The 21,036-nt window shown below is 44.0% G+C and overlaps 1 protein-coding gene across 1 annotated transcript in view; it reads right to left on the bottom strand.

The window, feature by feature from the left end:
* Positions 1–21,036, bottom strand: part of MYO7A (myosin VIIA) — a 59,884-nt gene that overhangs the window by 37,400 nt on the left and 1,448 nt on the right. The window contains exons 2-14 of the mRNA XM_032219695.1: positions 17,538–17,588; positions 17,363–17,447; positions 16,139–16,357; positions 15,211–15,318; positions 13,481–13,690; positions 11,541–11,744; positions 10,513–10,689; positions 9,577–9,666; positions 8,402–8,529; positions 5,303–5,429; positions 3,603–3,722; positions 2,053–2,226; positions 792–1,019 (exon numbers count right to left, since the gene is read on the bottom strand). Of these exons, the coding sequence (XP_032075586.1) occupies positions 792–1,019; positions 2,053–2,226; positions 3,603–3,722; positions 5,303–5,429; positions 8,402–8,529; positions 9,577–9,666; positions 10,513–10,689; positions 11,541–11,744; positions 13,481–13,690; positions 15,211–15,318; positions 16,139–16,357; positions 17,363–17,447; positions 17,538–17,588 (1,921 nt within the window). The remainder of the gene's footprint in view (positions 1–791; positions 1,020–2,052; positions 2,227–3,602; positions 3,723–5,302; positions 5,430–8,401; positions 8,530–9,576; positions 9,667–10,512; positions 10,690–11,540; positions 11,745–13,480; positions 13,691–15,210; positions 15,319–16,138; positions 16,358–17,362; positions 17,448–17,537; positions 17,589–21,036) is intronic.

Consider the following 21,036-nt stretch of genomic DNA (forward strand, 5'->3'; position numbering starts at 1 on the left):
TATGCTCCCTCCCATATTTGGGCATACCAGGGGTTGTGACACAATACACACACACACACACACACACATGTTGCAATTGTGCTGATAAATAAATAAAGGGAGACCAGTATAGATCTATTTCAAGCTATTTAGCTCTCATCAGCTAGCCATACCCTTGAGAGCTAAATAGCTTGAAATAGATCTATACTAGTCCCCCTTTATTTATTTATCAGCACAATTGCAACACAAATGTAACAAAGGGAACATTTAAAAAAAAATGGCTTTCTGCCTGGATGGCTCCCAGAGTGAGTCGAAAGACAGAAAAGGGAAGCAGTATGCTCCCTCCCATATTTGGGCATACCAGGGGTTGTGACACAACAGTTGTAACCTGCCGGCCGTCGGCCCTTCCAGCGGCCACCTCAGAGGAGAATCCAATTCTAAAGACTTGTACCATTGATTGATTGATTGATCAATCGATCGATTGATCGGACTCTACGGTGGCCCATGAGAGACAGAACTTGGGGTTGCTCGCAGCAGTAATAATAAATGAAAACACAATAACAGCAAAAAGCTGGCATCACAACGCTTCCCGGACACAGCGAACCCCACTTCTGACCGCAATCTTAATCAGAATAGAGCGCTGGAAGGGACCTCGGAGGTCTTCTAGTCCAACCCCTGGCTCAAGGAGGAGACCTTAAGCAATTTCCCCTCACTAATCCACCCCCGGTTTTAGGATCCGAGTTTTATTTTTATCCAAGATTTCAGCTTGCCCTGAATTGGGAACGTGGCAGGGACTCCAAATGCTTACTTACCTTATCGCAACGGTACTCCCCAAACTTCACCCCTCGGACGATCTGCTGGTAAATGAGATTGGTGGCGACGTAGTCGTCGGTGGGGTTGTGCCAGGGGGTGAAGATTTCCTTTCGGAAGAAGAGTCGCCAAGGAGCGTTGCGTTCCTGGGCACCTTGCTCCTTGGCAAACTGCTCGCACTGTGAGATGGCATCCATGACGTGGTCACTGCCGCTTCCGAGGGAAGAGACCTGGCAAAGAAGAGGGAGGAAGCCGGCTGGGTGACTTTAGGCCAATCACCAGGTGACGGTGAGTTCTAGTTCCGCCTTAGGCATGAAAGTCAACTAAGTAACTTTGGGACAATCACCAGGCAATGGTGAGTTCTAGTCCCGCCTTAGGCATGAAAGGCAACTAGGTGACTTTGGGACAATCACCAGGCAATGGTGAGTTCTAGTTCCTCCTTAGGCATGAAAGGCAACTAGGTGACGTTGGGCCAATCACCATAGACAGTGAGTTCTAGTCCCAGCTTAGGCATGAAAGGCAACTAGGTGACGTTGGGCCAATCATCAGGAGACGGTGAGTTCTAGTCCTTCCTTAGGCATGAAAGTCAACTAGGTGACTTTGGGCCAATCACCAGGCAATGGTGAGTTCTAGTCCCTCCTTAGGCATGAAAGTCAACTAGGTCATTTTGGGCCAATCACCAGGCAATGGTGAGTTCTAGTCCCACCTTAGGCATGAAAGGCAACTAGGTGACGTTGGGCCAATCATCAGGAGACGGTGAGTTCTAGTCCCGCCTTAGGCATGAAAGGCAACTAGGTCATTTTGGGCCAATCACCAGGCAATGGTGAGTTCTAGTCCCACCTTAGGCATGAAAGGCAACTAGGTGACGTTGGGCCAATCATCAGGCAATGGTGAGTTCTAGTCCCACCTTAGGCATGAAAGGCAACTAGGTGACTTTGGGCCAATCACCATAGATGGTGAGTTCTAGTCCCGTCTTAGGCATGAAAGTCAACTAGGTCACTTTGGGCCAATCACCAGGCAATGGTGAGTTCTAGTCCCTCCTTAGGCATGAAAGTCAACTAGGTCATTTTGGGCCAATCACCAGGCAATGGTGAGTTCTAGTCCCTCCTTAGGCATGAAAGGCAACTGGGTGACTTTGGGCCAATCACCAGGAGACGGTGAGTTCTAGTCCCGCCTTAGGCAAGTTTAAAACATGTGGACTCCAACTCTCAGAATTCCCCGGCAACCTTCTTGAGGTATTTTCCTCCCATCGCCGGTTCGTACCTTGTCAAAGAGCGCGATGTACAGGGAGAAGCCAAAATGGTCCTTCAGGCTTATCTTGTCGGCCAACGAGTTGCAGAGCTCCTTGGCCGTCGTGGCCGAGTCGGTTAACAAAGTCTTGGTGGTGCCGTCCATAAATGTGATCGGAAGCATGATGGGCTTCTTGGATTTGGTCGCCTGCAACACAAGTCCACAAGACACAACAGTTGCAATCTGAAGCTGCGAGGAAATTTGGGCTGCCCCGGAGTTGCCGCTGAGCATGCATTAGGGGTAGTCCTCGACTTATGACCGGTCACTTAGCGACTATTCAAAGTTACGAGAAACCCCCCAAAAGTTACATAATATGGATTTGAAGTTCCAAACACACCCATGTCACGTGCCCAGCCTGCATTTACGGCCATTTTCAGCTCTCTGAGGACAACGCAATTTGCTGTTATGGTCCGCCGATGGCCTGTTGGACAGTGAGGAGGTTGGGGAGGAAGATGGGCCAGTCCTGGAGTCCGGGGAAGGCTCTGATGAGGGCTCTGTGTCGGAGGCAGAGAGGGGGCCAGGGCCATCTGGGAGCTATGTAGTGCCTCCAGAGTGGGACATCAGTGAGGCAGAGGAGCAGGGGGAGGCGACTTGGGAGTAAGGCTTGGAGGTGATTGGCCCCTCCCATAGGACATAAAGGAGGAGCAAAGGCACGGGAGCCTTTTGCAGGAAGCAACTTTGTTCGTCCTGGTCGGTTTAAATTCTGAAACTCCGTTTTGACTCTGTGCTCCGTGTGGCCTTGCAAAGCTAATTGCCAATTAGGTCTTTGGCGGCGTTTCAAGGGAGAGAAAGGTGAGTACTTATCAGCCTTATCCCGAAAGACTTTGGCAGCCTACTGTAGGACTCTTTACAAACTATTTGGGACTCATTACAGGCTGTGAATGAACATAATTCACAGCCGTTGAAATAAAAAGAGGGTTTTGGGGACTAAGCGTGTGCTTTTTAGTGTATCAGGAAGCCTCGGTCAGAACATTTGCAATGTTTTTGCCTGAAACCAGCATTTTCTTCCAGTTTTTTTTACAAAGTCCTTGACTTACAAACCATTTAGTTTAGTGACCATTCCAATAGTTGCAACCGCACTGAAAAAAAAAAGTGACACGTGACCCATTGTTCACACTTACGACCACTGCAGCATCCCCAGGGTCACGTGATCAAAATTCGGAAGCTTGTCAGCTGACTCATATTTATGACAATTGCAGTGTCCCCAGGGTCACGTGATCCCCTTTAGTGACCTTCTGGACAAACCGAGTCAATAAGGAACCCAGATTCACTTAACGACCGGGATACTAATTTAACAACCACAGGGATTCGCTTAACAACCGCGGCAAGGAAGGTCGTAAAATGGGGCAAAACTCACTGAACCAATGTCTCACTTAACAACAGAATTTTGGGGGTGGTAAGTCGAGGACTACCCGTAGAAAAGAAATGAAAACATTGGCCAACGTCTGGCCAATGGGCATTTTCAAGCTGCCCGTGGCCACCATTTTGTGATTGCGCCCACTGCCAGCCTTCCAAAGGGCTACCTGAAGCTCCAGCCAGCTTGGGGGCTGCGTCCTGGTCCCGTTGACAAATGTCCTTCTGAGCCTCTCTTCACAATAAGGGCCGTAGCCAGGGGGACCCCCGATAATGAAATTCCTTAAATACTGTTCAGGATACAGAAAGCCAACACGAAATTTTTTTTAGCCATAACTGTTAAATTTTGGGAAACAAAATCAGAAATTTTGGGCCGTAATTTAGCCGAGTTCTTCATTCAATGCCCAGCCAGGATATTTTTCTTTTTGAAATTTATTGATTTATTTGCTCAATGACCAGCAACATTAATAAATAATAAAAAGGAAAGGGGAAAAAAACCCCCAGGAAATAGACTCAGGATCAAGAAAATAGGTGCAAGTATATATCGGTAATGATAAAATAAATCAAATATAGTATACTCTAAACATCTTATTAGGATAACACCTGGTTTATTCATCTAACACTATAATAAAACTGTACATTAAAATGTTCAATGCACACCCATGATTTTTTAGAAATTGATTGATTTATTCGCTCAATTACCAGGAACATTAAATAATAATTAAAAAAGACAGGAAATAGAATCAGGATCAAGAAAATAGGTGCAGTTATATATTGGCAATTATAACGTAAATCAAATAGGGCTGTGATGGCAAAGCTAATGCATGCGTGCCACAGGTGGCACATGGAGCCCTCCCTGTGGGCATGCGAGCTGTCGCCCCAGCTTACTCAGTTTACCCTAAAATGGGGTGCTCAACCTTGCATGCCATATTCTAGGGCCTAGACCATTTCTGACAGGTGGCAGTCCAGTCTCTTCTTGAAAGCCTCCAGGGTTGAAGCTCCCACAACTTCCGAAGGCAACTTCTGTTCCATGGGTTGATGGTTCTCCCTGTCAGAAAATTCCTCCTTATTTCCAGGTTGAATCTCTCCTGGATCAGTTTCCATCCATTATTCCTTCTCTGGCCTTAAGGTGCTTTGGAAAATAGATTGACTCCCACCCCCTCCTCCCCTCAAATATTGGAAGACTGCTCTCCTGTCTCCCCTGGTCCTTCTCTTCCCTAGACCAGCCATGCCCAGTTCTTGCAACCGTTCTTCATATTACAGATTAACAGAGTTGGAAGGGATCTTGTGGGTCATCTAATCCAACCCCCTCTAGTGCCTTAATTATCCCGGTCGTTCTTCTCTGCACTCTTTCTAGAGTCTGAACCTCTTTTTTACAATGTGGTGACCAAAACTGGATGCAGTACTCTAGGTGTGACCTTACTAAGGCTTTATAGAGTGGCACCTCCCTTAATATTGATTGTATCCCTCTGTTAATGCAATTTAGGATTGTGTTGGCTTTTTTGGCTGCCGCTGCACACAGCTGGCTCCTATTTAGCTGGTTGTCCACTAAGACTCCAAGATCCCTGTCACAGTTACTGCTATTAATCCTGGTTTCACCCAATCTATATGTGCACTTTTGGTTTTTCTTGCCTAGATGATGTGTGAGCATCACAAAATGGAAAGGAGCAACCTTCCCTTGTTCTTGATACTCTACTGATGACTCAACAATTTGGTCTAGTCTTCGTCTCCTCCAAAATGCAAACACAGATGGAACATGCCAGCTTTTCTCATCCAGGCAAGTTCTCGGAAGCTCTTGGAAACCAAAATATTTCCCTCAAAGATAATTCCCATCATCCAGGCCAAGAAGGTGGCCCCATCCTTGACTTACCTTGACAAATTTCTCAGAGGGGGAGAAACAGCCCACGCATAAGGACACCAGGATCCATCCTCTGGCGTGGCTGTTCTTGGAAGGATTTTGGGTCAGCTGCTTGCAGATTTGGCAGTAGATTTCATCTCTGCCACAAGAAGAAGAAGAATGAATGAATGAATGATGTGGCTTTACTTTACTTGCTAATCAAATCCATTTTAAAAATCTGGGAGTCTCCAAATCTGGGAGTCTGGAAATTTTGGAATCCCCAAATCTTACAGTCTCCAAATCTTGGAGTCTCAATATCTTGGGATCTCAAATCTGGGGATCTCCAAATCTTGGAGTTTGAAAATCTTGGAATCTCCAAATTGAGAAGTCTGGAAATCTTGGGAAATTCTCCAAATTTTGGAAAGTTCTCCAAATTTTGGAGTCTCCAAATATGGGAGTCTGGAAAATTTGGAATCACCAAATCTTGGAATCTCCAAATCTTGCAGTCTTGATGCTATCTTAGAGTTTCAATAGCTTAGAGTCTCAATATTTTGGAATCTCAAATCTTGGAATCTCCAAATCGAGGAGTCTGGGAATCTTGAAAAACCCTCCAAATTTTGGAAAGTTTTCTAAATCTTGAAATCTACAAATCTTGGGAATCTCTAATCATGGAGTCTCCAAATTTTGGAAAGTTCTCCAAATCTTGGAAGGGTCTCCAAAAACATTATTATTTTTAATTTTTAAAACAAACACAACACAAAGAATCCTCCTTCTTTACATACTGTAGAAAGTGGATCAGTTGGTTACAAAAGGTTTTCGTGCATCTCTTCCACAGTCAACAACCATAATTCATATTAACTCAAGTATTTTAACTCAGATATATTTATACATATTACCGTCATCATACCTCCATTTTCATTTGACTATAATTGTTTAAACATCCTTCATCATAAAATATACCAAGATTTAAAACATAACCACATACTGGCATTTCATTTGCTATTTCTAATATCCTCCAAAAACACTAAATCCTTATGGCCTATTCTGGCTAAACATCCATAATATTTAGTAATAAAAATTTCTAATCCTCCTTTCCAAATCACTGTTTACAATTTACATCCAATTTCCTTATGTTGTGCATATACATATACATATACACATACACACACAGACATATATATACATACATTGTTATTATCCCTCTTTTATTTGACTATATCCTTTATCATAACATTTCCCCCCCAATAATCAAAACTTAACTAAATTTAACTTAGTTATTTTTTATTAACCTTTATATATTACCAAAAAAATTCTAATCTTCCTTTCTTAGGTACCATTCAATATTCATATCCAATTATTACTTATCATAGCAATACATATGTATACATTATTATCATTATCAATTATTTATTTAACTATATCTATTGTCACTAAATTTCACAAAGTTTAACTAGTTTTAGATTATACACTTTCATCTATCAACCTGTATCTTTCCAGTAGCAAAACAATCTCATGTCTTCTGCCATTTGTGGTATCAGTCCTCTAATCGTCTCCTTAATCAAATTTGCATGAACTCCTCTTTGCAGCTCATTGCTTATTAAGTCTCTCATATAATTTCAATACCCTTCTTCTGTTTCCTTGATCAGCTTATCTTTAATTATCCGTGGTGTTATCAATGATGCTACTGATAACATTTCTCTCTTTAAATTCATAAATTCTTTTGTTTCTTCTTCTTCTATGTCCTGCCATCTGGGGTAGAGTTCCCATCCATCTAACTCCTCTTTCCGTATTCTACTCTTTCCATTTCCAGACACAAACCATTCACCATCGATGTCAACAGATTTGATTTCTTCGTAATCATTTTTGTCTTTGGTGTTTAGGACTCTAACCTCCACTTTTCCCACTTGATAAACATCTCCAACTTCTTCATCATATTTTGATGTTAAATGCTCTAGGTTTTCCAACTTCTTTTCTATTCTTTCAGATGTATTTAATAATTTCTGAATTTCAAACATTATCTTTTGCAAACTCAAAGTTTCTTTCTGCTGTTGAAATTGTGCCACTATCTCCAGCTGACAAACACTGCTGCTCTGGCTTAGAAGGTTTTTACAAGATTAAGTATAAATTCACAATAAGGTCTTATTTTCACTTTTCTCTGGTTAAAAGTATACTTCAAAAGAACATCTGTATAAACAATTCATGCTTTTCTTCTTATCATTCTCTATAAACAAACAGTGAGACTTTGAAGTGCCAAGCCAGAATGATCCGTGAGGAAAGTAAAAGTATTTTGTTTCCAATATACAAACCTCCAGCCTCCGAGTAGCAGTGTTGTCTTTCCCTCTGTTGTTACAATTTTCTTTGTTTCCTTTTGTATCTTTTTTATATTCCAAGTTAAAAAATAAGTCAAATTCTTGAATGAAATAGAGAAGAAAAAGGGAAAAACACACGCAGTAATGAAGGAGAATTTTAGTCCATAGGTTGCAAAAATAATTTTAAAAAAAGATAGAAGAAGAAAACTTAATCCATTCATTTTAAAAGGCTTGCATAAATTCCATCCATGAAAATGGCATTTAAAAAGTAAGATAACACACTGTCCAAAACCATTCAAAGCTTAATTCCACCGCTTATTTCTTCTGTTCTCAAATTTAAATTAACTTTAAATTTTGTAGGCAGTCTCTTTTAAAACGGTAAAAATTCCTCACCAGCTGAAAACACTTTCTCTTTCCGTTTCCTTCCATTTCGGAGCCGTCCCAACTTCATCAGCCATGGGGGCTGTGCTTTTGTCACCAGCTAGAAAAACTTCTGGATTGATCAGGGACTTTGCGGTGTCCCTGAGATCAGCAGGACGTATTCTTCCCGTTCACCATCTCTGGAGGACGGTTTAGGTCCATTTGGACCACCCAGCGGCAAAAGTGTCGACGGCAATCTCAGAGCATTGAGATCGCATGTCGTCTCATCGCGATCATTTGTCCCTCTTCCCTCCATCTTGAGTTTTTTTATCTATTCCTTGTTATGGCCTTTAGATTTTAGGGTACAACACTCCTCTGATGGTGGTTGGTTGCTGATATTTTGGGGTCCACCCCCGCAATGCACACCTGAAGCATTTCTCTCCCCCCTCCCCTGATTTCTAACCTTAAAGTTGGCCTCAGGATGCCGTTCCCAATGATAAAATGCAGTTTCTCCAAATTGGACGTTGGGCGATCCTCCAGCATGCTGTTCCCCTGGACGGTGGACTCGCCATCGTGAAGGCGTTTGGTCACCTGATGAAGCAACAGGGCACGGGTACAATTTGTGAAATAGGTCAACGTGGCAGTCCCCAAACCAAGGCAAACTGGAATGTGAGGAGGACTCATTTCTTCACCCTAGTCTCAATCTATCTAGAATAGATCTCTAAAGTTGGCCAATTTAAGACTTGAGGGCCCACTGTCACAAGTTCACCCATCACTGTTCTAGATCAGGGGTCGCCAAACTTGGCAACTTTAAAACTTGTGGGCTTCAACTCCCAGAATTTAAGACTTGTGGACTTCAACTCCCAGAATTCCTCAACTGGCCATGCTGGGTAGGGAATTCTGGGAGTTGAAGTCTACAAATCTTAAATTCTGGGAGTTGAAGTCCACAAGTTTTAAAGTTGGAATGTGAGGAGGGTTCATCTCTTTGCCCTATCCTCAATCTATCTAGACCAGGGCTCTCCAAAATTGGCCAATTTAAGATTTATGGACTTCAGTTCCCAGAATTCCCCAGCCAGCATGGCCGGCTGATGAATTCTGGGAGTTGAAGTCCACAAATCTTAAATTCTGGGAGTTGAAGTCCACACGTTTTAAAGTTGCCACGTTTAGAGACCCCTGATCTAGAACAGTGATGGGTGAACTTGTGACAATGTGGGTCCTCACACTTACGACTAACACAACTTTCCCGCGGTCACGTGATTGTGTGATCCAAGGATTCAACAAATTGCTCACATTTATGATGGTTGCAGTGTCCTTGGATCACACAATCCTTTTTGTGATCTTCCCAGCTAGTTTCTGACAAGCATGATTTGACTGCATGATTCACTTAAACGACTGCATGATTCACTTAACAAAGGCAGTGGATTCGCTTAGCAACTGTGGTTAAAAAAAAAGTTTGTAAAATGGGCCACGGCTCACTTAATAACCGAGCTCGAATGCGGTCATAAGTCCAAGACTACTTGAATTGTCAAGATTTTACTGTAATGGCAGTTTTAGCAAATCTTGTTTGTGGGAAACCTGGAAAAAGCCAAATTTCTCCACTCGGACTGTGATTGGAGGCCTGGATGGTGGCTTACTCACCTCTTCGGTTAACTTTGATTTTTTCTTCAGGGTTAAAGAGACCAATTTCTGTCGCACGCTGCTCTTCTTATGGCCATCTAGGTGAGCGCTCTGTAAAAGAAATATTCCCAGTGTCAGAAAAAATCATATCTTATAGCAGTTATTTCTCAACTTTGGCAACATTTAGATGGGTGGACTTCAACTCCCAGCATTCCCTTGTTCAGCATATGCTTCCATTTATTTCGATTTCGATTTCTTGATTTCATTTCTATCATTTCTTATGTTTTTCCCTTTCGATTTCCATTTCCTTATTTCTTTTCTATTATTTCTATTTCTTCCTACTTCTGTTTCCTTATTTCGTTTTCTTTTTATTTCTACTCCATTCTACTTCGAATTCCTCATTTCATTTATATCAATTCGTGTGTGTGTGTGTCTTTCCCTTCCGATTTCTATTTCGTTATTTCTTTTCCATTTTTTTCTATTTCTTCCTACTCCAATGTCTTTATTTCATTTTTAAAAAATTTCTACTTTTATTTCCCTATTTCATTTCTTGGGTTTTCTATTTCTTTCTGTTTCCTTATTTCATCTCAATTTCACGCTGTTCCAGATACCTTTAAACATTGCTATCACATCGACTGGCTCAAACCAAGAAACAGACTCCCTATAATCTACTGGAATTCTACGTATTTAAAGTATAATATCAGAACTTCGAAAGCATGGCAGTCATTTTTCCTTTCCCCTCATAGAAGAAAGATAAACAAAGGGGACAATCTTCAGTGCTTTCCTCACTTCTGTTTGTCTGGGCTAAATTGACGTTTATCTAATGGTTGTTGAATTCCTTCTGCAAGGCCACCTCCCTCCACATCTGTGGTTGCTACTCTATAAGTATCTTCTTCTTCCTTTACCAAAACAACAGAAATAAGTCTTACTTCTTACTTACTGCAGCTTCTTACTTACTTCTCCTTCACTTTGAAGGGCCTGGAGTTCCTTTTTGTAGGACTTCTTCCCCAGCGTCTCGTAAATTTTGGTCATGACCGGGATCTTCTCGCTGCCGTCGGTCATCGCGGTATGATATTTTGGCTCAGGAAGGTCCCCCATAAAGCGAAGAATGGTGATCCACACCGCGAGGGCTGCCTGGTTTTGTGGGAAAAGAAATATGGGTAGTCCTCGATTTACCACCACAACTGAACCCCAAATTTCCCTCACTAAGCGAGACAGTTGTCTAGTGAGTTTTGCCCCGTTTTACAACCTTTCCGTCCACAGTGGTTAAGTGAATCACTGTGGTTGTTAATTTAGCCACACAGATGTTAAGTGAATCTGGCTTCCCTATCTATATATATCAAAACAGGTGTGTGTGTGTGTGTGTGTGTGTATTCCAGCATAACTCTGGAACGCCTCAAGCAATTTCAATCAAACTTGATACACAGATGACTTACTCTCTGGAAACAAATACTAGGGGGGGGAGACACCCCTCAGGGTGTGTGTTCTGTTAAGATGCAGCCTATTGTGCCTTAAAATGGCCTCTACTCTCCTGCCTTAAAATGCCTTCTACTGTACAGCGCAGGGAAGTTGCCATGGTAACGGCTTCATAGTACTCCACTGTTAAGGGGAGAAATCCAACAATAGAAATTACATTTGTTCTGGAAATTTGTGAATGTTTAATACAGGATTGGGATAAACAAATACCCGGGCAATGCCAGGTTAACAACGAGTTGACTATAATTGTCAAAAAGTCGCACAAGGGGCACAGCGACCGTCATAAATAGGAACCAGTGGCCAATCTTCTGAATTTTGACCACTTGATCGTGGAGATGCTGCAATGGCTGTTAAGTGTGAAAAACACTCGTAAGTCCCTTTTTCCAGTGCTGCTGCAGCCTCAAACGGTCACTAAACAGATGGTTGTAAGTTGAGGACTACCTGTAAGAAGCCAGAGATCTCCACAACCTGCCCTTTTATTCTCTCCCAAGCTGTCTGAGGAAACTCACCAGCTGGTCTCCTTCATCCTCGTGATACAACAGAGGTTGTTTCAGGGGCCGGCGGATATACGTGTGCGTGGTTGTGCCCTGGAAGTATGTGGCAGCAAATTTTGCAAACTTATATTCCGATAAGTCCTCTTCTTCTTCCTCGGGCAGAGGGAGAGACATGTCTAAGTCATCTTCTTCCAGCACCCTTCCAACTCTTTCGAGATCCTGCAAAGAACCCACCAGAAATTTGACTCAGCTCAAATCTATTGTCAGCGTTCCAAATAGCATCCAAAATTAAATCAGAGTCCTAGGCAAAGGATTCCTCAAAGTTCCAATTTATTAACAGAGCCATATTGGCACATCTGGGAAAACCTGAATCTGAAAGCTTCCCGGTTTTCCTCACCCAGTTGAACGTTCAAGATCTTGCCCCCCACACCCACAAGTCCATCACATGGTCCAATCTTCCACTGCCACGCTGGCAGCTTCCACCCATCCAGTTCCGGTCAGTTGCAGAGATGAAAAGACAAAGGATGACCTTGGCTTTCTAGAAAGAATGTTGTTATGGCTGCATATCATCTAACTGCCCCCTCCAATTTTCCCACAATAGAAAATGCATAGCAGAATCAAAGAAAATGTGGCAGGCCAAAGATCCAAAAGAAAAGATGGCTGCAGGCCTGACATCTATTTTGCATGGAAGTATAGAACGGAAGGGTCACGGACAGAAGAGCCGAGGTGGCGCAGTGGTTAAATGCAGCACTGCAGGCTACTTCAGCTGACTGCTAGTTCTGCAGTTCGGCTGTTCAAATCTCACCGGCTCAGGGTTGACTCAGCCTTCCATCCTTCCGAGGTGGGTAAAATGAGGACCCGGATTGTTGTTGGGGGCAATATGCTGACTCTGTAAACCGCTTAGAGAGGGCTGAAAGCCCTATGAAGCGGTATATAAGTCTAACTGCTATTGCTATTGCTACTTAAAGCCAACTCACCCAAAAGGTGCTTTCCCACCCCCAACACCAAAAAAAGAGCCTGATTTTATGACCATTTTTGCCACAATTTTTAAGCAAATCACTGCAGTTGTTAAGTGAATCACATGGTCATTGAGCAAATCTGGCTTTCCCCCATTAACCTTGCTCGTCAGAAGACAGTGGGGAAGATGGTGGGGAAGGTCCCAAATGGGGATCCCCAAAAATCCCCATTTGGTTTTCCCCAAAAAACGAGCCAGAAAAAGCCTCAAAAACGGTCCAAGAAAAACCTCAAAACAGGCTGAAAACAGGCCAGAAAACAGGCCGGAAAAAGCCTAAAAAATGTGCCAAAAAAGCCCCTCAAATGGGCCAAAAAAGCCTCAAAAATGGGTAGAAAAAAAGCTGGAAAAGGGCCAAGAAAAGCCCCCCTCCAAAGGGACAAAAACGAGGTGTGCAGAGGCCAAAAACGTTTTGTTTTTTTTGTTCTCTTCCTCCTCTAAATTTAGGTGCATCTCATAATCCCAAAAATACGGTAAGTCACAGATTTACAGAACTGTTGTAACTTCAAATCAGGGGTGGGTTTCAACCGGTTCGCGGCGGTCCCCGCGAACCGGTTGGTCGGCGAACCCAGAAGTAAGTAACTTCCGGGAACGGCGAAGGGCCCACCCGCCCGCCCGTGCTCCTTACCGGTCTTTGAAGGCTTCTGTGCTTCCACGCAGGCGCATGGCACATACATCGCCTGCGCGATTCTCTGCGAGCAGCTGGATGGCACATTCAGCGTCTGTGCGAGTCTCCGCAAGCAGCTGGAGCATCGCGCGGGCGCTAAGACGCATGTGTGAACTGCGCGCATGCACGAGGACGCCGCCGGCCCCGTTCCAACCGAACCGGTTGGAACAGGATTAGCAACCCATCCCTGCTTCGAATGGTCACTAAACGAATAGTTATAAGTCGAGGATTATCTGTCCTTTCCCAACCTCTCCACCATCTCTCAGTCTTGCTTACCTCAAAGCCATCGGGTGCCTGTCCTTCCTGGCCCGGCAACAATGCCGTCATTCCCAGGAAGCCAAACATTTTGTCCACCATGTCCGAATCGTTCACGGGCTCGTTCCGCGCCTTCTCCATCTTCTGCAGGAGTTCCTTCTTCCGGCGAGTTTCCGCTTTCTCTTTGATCTCTCTCTCCGCGTCTTCTCGGGCCAGCTGGGCCAGGCGCAACTACAAAGAAGGGGAAAGATTTACAGAATAAGAGACCCTTGGAGGTCTTCTAGTCCAACCCCACTGCCCAATTGGGCAGGAGACCCTATTCCATTCCAGACAAATGGTTATCCGACATCTTCTTAAAGACTTCCAGTGTTGGAGTACCCACAACTTCTGGTGGCAAGCTGTTCCACTGGTTAATCGTCCTCACTGTCAGGAAATTTCTCCTTATTTCCAGGTTGGATCTCCCTTTGAACAGCTTCCACCCCCTGCTTCCTATCCTGTTCTATGGAGAATAAATTGACGCCCTCTTCATAGAAGCATAGGGCTGGAAGGGACCTTGGAGGTCTGCTATACCATCCCAGTCAAATGACTGTCTTCCCTGGGGTAGCCCTTCAAGTCTTAACAATTTGCTCAGTTGCAGAATCTTGGAAACTAGATTTAACTAGACTTTAGCCCCACTTTTATCAGAGGGGGTGTGAAAGCAGATCTTCCTTGAGGCTGCTGATCTTCTTTCTAACTCTCCCTGGATTGATGGGGGAAGCGGCTTCCCACTTATGAAATATGAATAGGAAGTCTGCTTGCTCAGGTTTTGCACCCCTTTGTAAATATCTCTTCTCATTCCCAGGCTAGAGAACCTCATTATACGTGGAGATATGTCCTCTCCAAATGGTATAGTCCTGCAAGGTCCCTTCCAACCCTAGGAATCTATGATTCTATGACCTCCCAGGTCCCTTCCAGCCCTAGGAATCTATGATTTTATAACCTCCTAGGTCCCTTCCAGCCCTAGGAATCTATGATTCTGTGACCTCCAAGGTCCCTTCCAACCCTAGGAATCTATGATTCTATGACCTCCCAGGTCCTTTCCAGCCCTAGGAATCTATGATTTTATAACCTCCAAGGTCCCTTCCAGCCCTAGGAATCTATGATTCTGTGACCTCCAATGTCCCTTCCAACCCTAGGAATCTATGATTGTATGACCTTCAAGGTCTCTTCCAACCCAAGGGAATCTATGATTCTGTGACCTCCAAGCTCCCTTCCAACCCTAGGAATCTATGATTGTATGACCTTCAAGGTCCCTTCCAGCCCAAAGAATTTATGATTCTGTGACTTCCAAGGTCCCTTCCAATCCTAGGAAACTATGATTCTGTGACCTCCAAGGTCCCTTCCAACCCTAGGAATCTATGATTGTATGACCTCCAAGGTCTCTTCCAACCCTAGGAATCTATGATTCTGTGACCTGCAAGGTCCCTTCCAACCCTAGGAATCTATGATTGTATGACCTCCAAGGTCTCTTCCAACTCTAGGAATCTATGATTTTATAACCCCCAAAGTAACTTCCAACCCTAGGAATCTATGACTCTGTGATCTCCAAGGTCCCTTCCAACCCTAGGAATCTATGATTTTATAACCTCCAAGGTCCCTTCCAACCCTAGGAATCTATGATTTTATAACCTCCAAGGTCCCTTCCAACCCTAGGAATCTATGATTTTACGACCTCCAAGGTCCCTTCCAACTCCAAGAGTCTATGAGCCTACTTGGTGTTTCTTTTCTGCTTCCTCCTTGGCTTTCTTTGCACTCATTTCCTTCCTCAGCCGTTCCTCTTCCAGCAGGCGTAGTTTTTCAGCTTCCAGCCGTCGGAAATACTACAGAAAGAAATGCAACCTTAGCACTAAGCCATCCATGGATTTACTTTACCAACCAGCCTCTCATGGTGGCTGGGGGGAGTGCAGATAGAATGGCCCAATGGTCTGACGTTAGGGACAAACGAGATGGGGTTTTTTGGAGATGTGCAAAAGTGCATTGTTGTTGTTGTTGTTGTTGTTGTTGTTGTTATTATTATTATTATTATTATTATTATTATTATTATTATTATTATTGTTGGTCGCACAATCAGCCAAATGCTTTGATAGATTTCGCCATTTCAGCCATCAATTATTTAATAGTCTTTCTGAATATAGCACCTCAAGCACAAAGTCCAGAAATGGTTTCCAAGTTAGATGTTTTTTGTTTTTGTTTTTTACTAAAACAGTCAGTTTTAGCCATTTAGTTTCTGAGCAAGATCTCTTTAATTTGTACATCTTTTAATCTTCTATTTTATAATTTAATTTTCATGCCTTAGTCTAATCCTGACATGAGTAAACAAAAAGCAGAATCAAAGTTTCGTCTTCCCCCCCCCCCCCCCCCCATCTCAAGCACAAAGTTCAGAAATGGTTTCCGAGCGGAAACAAAATTAGATGTGATCTTTTCTTTGACTAAAAAAAATAAAAATAAAAATTAGTCATCTCCTAACTCCATCGGTTTTCCCAGCCAGCCGTGACATTTTTATCACCTACCCAGACTTTCCCTAGGATCTGGGATAGGCAGACATTTGTGGGATGGTGTTAAAAGTCTCCTTGGAGGAGGTCAGCTTTCCAACCAATAAACTATTCCTACTCCGGATCTCCTTGGACCTTTGAGTCTTACCTCCCCCTTCAGCCGTTTGTAGAGCCGCCGGGCAATCATCCCACGTCCGTAGGCCTGGATGGTGAAGACCGCCCATAGGCGATGGCGGAAAGCACGGCGCACCAAGAAGCCGCGGCACCTGGCCTGGAATTCGATGATGCGCTGGCGAGCCATGTGGTACTGCCGGTGGAGTTTGCGGGAACGGTAGAGAGCTTGAAGTCTCAGGAAGCCGATTCTCATCTGGAATCAGGAATCAGGAAGGACCGATTACAAAAGGGAGGGAGGCAGATTCGGGGACATGTGAAATTGGGTTTTCTCTGGACAGATGACCAATGAAGGAAGAGCAAAGGGTGTATATATAGCAGGGGTCTCCAACGTCAGCAACTTTTATGACTTGTGGACTTCAACTCCCAGAATTCCTCAGCCAGCCATGCCACTCGGCAACTTTAAGACTGGTGGACTTCAACTCCCAGAATTCCTTAGCCAGCTATGCTGAGGACCTAATGGTAGGTCTGGCCCTGAGGTTTCCTTAGAACAGGGATCTCCAATCTTGGCAATTTCAAGACTTCTGGACTTCAACTCCCAGAATTCCCCTGCCAGCCATGCCACTGGGCAACTTTAAGACTGGTGGACTTCAACTCCCAGAATTCCCCTGCCAGCCATGCCACTCGGCAACTTTAAGACAAGTGGACTTCAACTCCCAGAATTCCCCTGCCAGCCATGCCACTCGGCAACTTTAAGACTGGTGGACTTCAACTCCCAGAATTCCCCTGCCAGCCATGCCACTCAATAACTTTAAGACAGGTGGACTTCAACTCCCAGAATTCCCCTGCCAGCCATGCCACTCGGCAACTTTAAGACTGGTGGACTTTAACTCCCAGAATTCCTTAGCTAGCCATGCTGAGGACCTAATGGTAGGTCTGGCCCTGAGGTTTCCTTAGAACAGGGATCTCCAATCTTGGCAATTTCAAGATTTCTGGACTTCAACTCCCAGAATTCCTCTGCCAGCTATGCCACTGGGCAACTTTAAGACAGGTGGACTTCAACTCCCAGAATTCCCCTGCCAGCCATGCCACTCGGCAACTTTAAGACTGGTGGACTTCAACTCCCAGAATTCCCCTGCCAGCCATGCCACTCGGCAACTTTAAGACAGGTGGACTTCAACTCCCAGAATTCCTCTTCCAGCATAGCTGGCTGAAGGAGACAAAGAATAATAAGATCTGGGCAACATTCAGACATACTTACAGCTTCATAGTTCCTTCGACAATTGTGTCCTCTCCAATTCCGCTGAATCATGAGCGCTGCATTCCTCACTTTCAAGAAATGAGATCTGGGGGGGAGAAAAAATCATAATATCTGTTTGATGCGTTTATCCTCGGAGAGGGTCTTTATCTGCTCTGTTTCCTGCTTAGCAACCAACCCTTCACTCCCCAACGAACGGATGGCGTTACCTACGCTGGGAAGGAAACGTCTACAGGAAAAGAACAATAGAGCTCAGAGAAGACCAAAAAAATCCAATAATAAATGGATTGTCTTTTAAAGGGGAGGGGAATGAAAATGTAGGCACTGGCATCGGCGTCCTTGAGAAACAGAGTCAGCTCAGCAATTGCAGAATCAAAGTTTGTTTGGCTTCGGATGACAAACATTCAGAAGAAGAAGGTGGTTTAAAACGTAGCCACGATTGCATGATTTTAAAAACAAAGCTGGTTTCTTTTTACAGCTGTTGAACAGGCGATGCGTTTAAAAGGCTGCAAAGCTTCAAGTTCACAGTTGCAGCCCCCGAATTTCTAAACACCTTTCCTTGCCTGCTGCAAATATTGTGGATGCTAATTTTTCTTCACCTTGCTATCGTAGGGAAAGATTCCCCGAATTTTTGTCCTTTGGCTCTTCTCGTTAATGAATTCTTGCCCCCCCAAAATACAGTCATTCAGCCGAGTTAAAATGTCAACATTTCAAAGGTCATTTTTGCATGGCCTCAAATTAGGTGAGTCAAGTACCAGGTAGTCCTCGACTTACGACCAGTACAGAGACCAGGATTTCTGCAGCTGAGCGAGACAGTCGTTAAGGGAGGCTTTTCCCGACCTTTTTGGGCACAGTTGTTAAGTGAATCGCTGCAGATGTTAAGTCAGTAACAAGGCGGTCAAATCAATCTGGCTTTCTCATGGTCGGAAAAAGGGGGCCATGTCACCCCGGGACACCGTCATAAATATGAGTCAGTTGACAAGCGCTCGAATTTTGATCACGTGACCATGAGGAGGCTGCCACGGTCGTTAAGTGTGAAAAATGATCCCTTTTTTTCGGTGCCGTTTTAACTTTGGTCACTAAACGAACGGTCGTAAGTCCAGAACTAACCGCAGTTGTCCATTAGCATAGAGATTTGTTCGGCCACCTTCCACAAAACCTCTAATTTCTTTCTTTTTTATTTATTTATTTTATTATTTTAAACACATAAGCACATCAACAAAAAAAACACATAACTTAAAAACAACATAGGAACAATAAGTTCCATCGTATATCATACCGCAGTTCCGAATTCGTTTCTTTGCAGTTAGTGTTTTCCCTTCTATACATTTCTATCTTGCGTTCATAATCTCGTTATTCGTTATCCATTTTTATTTACAATTCTTTATTTATTTATACTTAGCTACTTATGACCAAGTATTATTTACCTATATTGTGCTTTATATTTTTACTGTCATTTATTCTCTTACATACAGATTATAGATATACATTCACATAATTATTCTTTTTCTTTGCCATTCTTATATTATTATTATTCCATTTGGAAGGTTATAAGGTATAGTTTAAAATGCTTTGTTTACCATCCTTCGCACCTGCTAAGACACCACCTCGTTTTCTCTTTCTTTTCTTTTCTCCCTCCCTTCCTTCTCTACTTCCTTCCTTCCTCGTCTCCGTCCCCTTCTTCCTTCCCTTACCTCTCCCCTACTCCTACCCTTTTTCTTCTCCTTCCTACCTTCTCTCCTTCTCTTTCTTTCTCTTCCTCCCTCCTCTTCTTCTTTTTCTCTCCCTTCTACCCACCTTCCCTTACCTCTTTCTTCTTCCCTTACCTCTCCTCCACACTTCTTCTTCCTCTCCTACTTTCTCTCCTTCTCTTCCTCTCTCTTCTACCCTCCACTCCTTTCCTTTCCTTCGTCCCTCCATTCTCTACTTCCTTCCTCCCCTCCTTTCCTTCCTTCCTTCCTTCCTTCCTTCTTCCCTATAGGTGTCTCTTTCAGATCCCAGTTCATGTTTTCTTGGGGATGGTATTTCCACACACCCAACTTTGTTTCCTTTTTTCTTTAGGATTCTACAGTCTATTTTCCAGCTATCATCCTGATTTGGATTCACAAATCTTGACCCCCTTGTTTTACTCATAATTTCTTTCTTTCTTAGTGGATCCTTGTTTTTCTCAGTTCAGGAAAAGCCTCTTATCAGAAACTCCAACTGGGACAAAGTTGACTTCCTTCCCAGACTCCCAAATCCTCTCCAAACATACTTCAGACCAAAATTAGATTTCCCCCCGCCCCCCATTGCTGCAATGAAGAGATATATCACCCCTCCCTTTGCCCCAAGCAGGCACAAGACAGGTAGTCCTCGACTTACGACCACCACCAAGGCCAACATTTCTGCTGCTAAGCGAAACAATCTTTATGTGACATTTGCCCTAGTTTACGACCCGGCTTGTCACGGTTCTTAAGTGAACCCCCTTGCAGTTGTTAAGTGAATCTGGATTCCCCACTGACTTGGCTTGGCGGAAGGTCGCGAAAGGGGATCACGGGGGCCCCCAGGACGCCGCAACAACCGTCGTAAATATGAATCAATCGAATCGAGAGTCTGAATTTTGATCAGGTGACCACGGGAATGGCGCAACGGCCGTATAAGTGTAAGAAATGGCCATAAGTCACTTTTTTCGGTACCGTTGTGACTTCGAACGGTCATTAAATGAATTGCTGTAAATCGAGGACTACCTGTAGTCCTGGGATGGGTTATAACACCACAAATTTTGCAAGTCTGATTCTGCTTGACTCCTTTTCCCTTTTCTGCAGTGAGATGGGGGGTGTTTTCGAATATTATCTGAATAGCCAAATCACAGAGTCGGAAGGGACCTTGGAGGTCTTCTAGTCTGGCCCCCTACTCAAGCAGGACACCATTCCAGACAAGTGGCTGTCCAGTCTTCTTCTTAAAAACCTCCAGTGATGGAGCACCTACAGTTTCTGGAGGCACCGATTAATTCATAACAAATAACAAAAGAAACTGAATTGGAAGGGACCTCGGAGGTCTTCTAGTCCAACCCCCTGCTCAAGCAGGAGACCCTAGACCCGCGATGGTGAACCCGTGACGGCGAACCTCAAAGAACCCTCTCTGCCAGCACGCCCAGCTCAGCTCCACTGCGCATGCGCGCGTGCCTCCTGCTGGCCAGCTGACTTTTGGGTCTCTTCGGCGCATGCCCGGGAGTGGGGTGCATAGGGGAGACCTGTGTGCATGCGCAGGGGGCATGGGGGTGTGCAAGGCGGGGTGCTACACACCCCCCCCCCCCGCAGCCCATTTTTGCTCCCAGGAGGTTACGGGGAAGCCTACTAGGCCGAAAACAAGGCGTTTGGGGGGGGGGCGAGGTGTCAGGTGTGCATTCGCGGGGACTGCGGGAGCACGGAGGGTGGAGTCACACAAGCATTATCTTCTTAAAAACCTCAAAATCCACCTCAATAACTTTTTTTTAAAAAAATAATCTTTATTGATCTCTTTACAAAACAATACATTAAAAAAGACAAAACCATATTCTATAGCCATTCTTCCCATTCCTAAGACATCGGTATATCCCATTTTGATTTATCGTCATACATACTTTCCATTCCATTTTCATTTTCAATTTCCTTTTTACATTTATGCTTCTTGTTACCTAATATTACCTCCCTATCTCT

This window comes from Thamnophis elegans, chromosome 6 (assembly GCF_009769535.1).
Source record: "Thamnophis elegans isolate rThaEle1 chromosome 6, rThaEle1.pri, whole genome shotgun sequence".
NCBI lineage: Eukaryota > Metazoa > Chordata > Lepidosauria > Squamata > Colubridae > Thamnophis > Thamnophis elegans.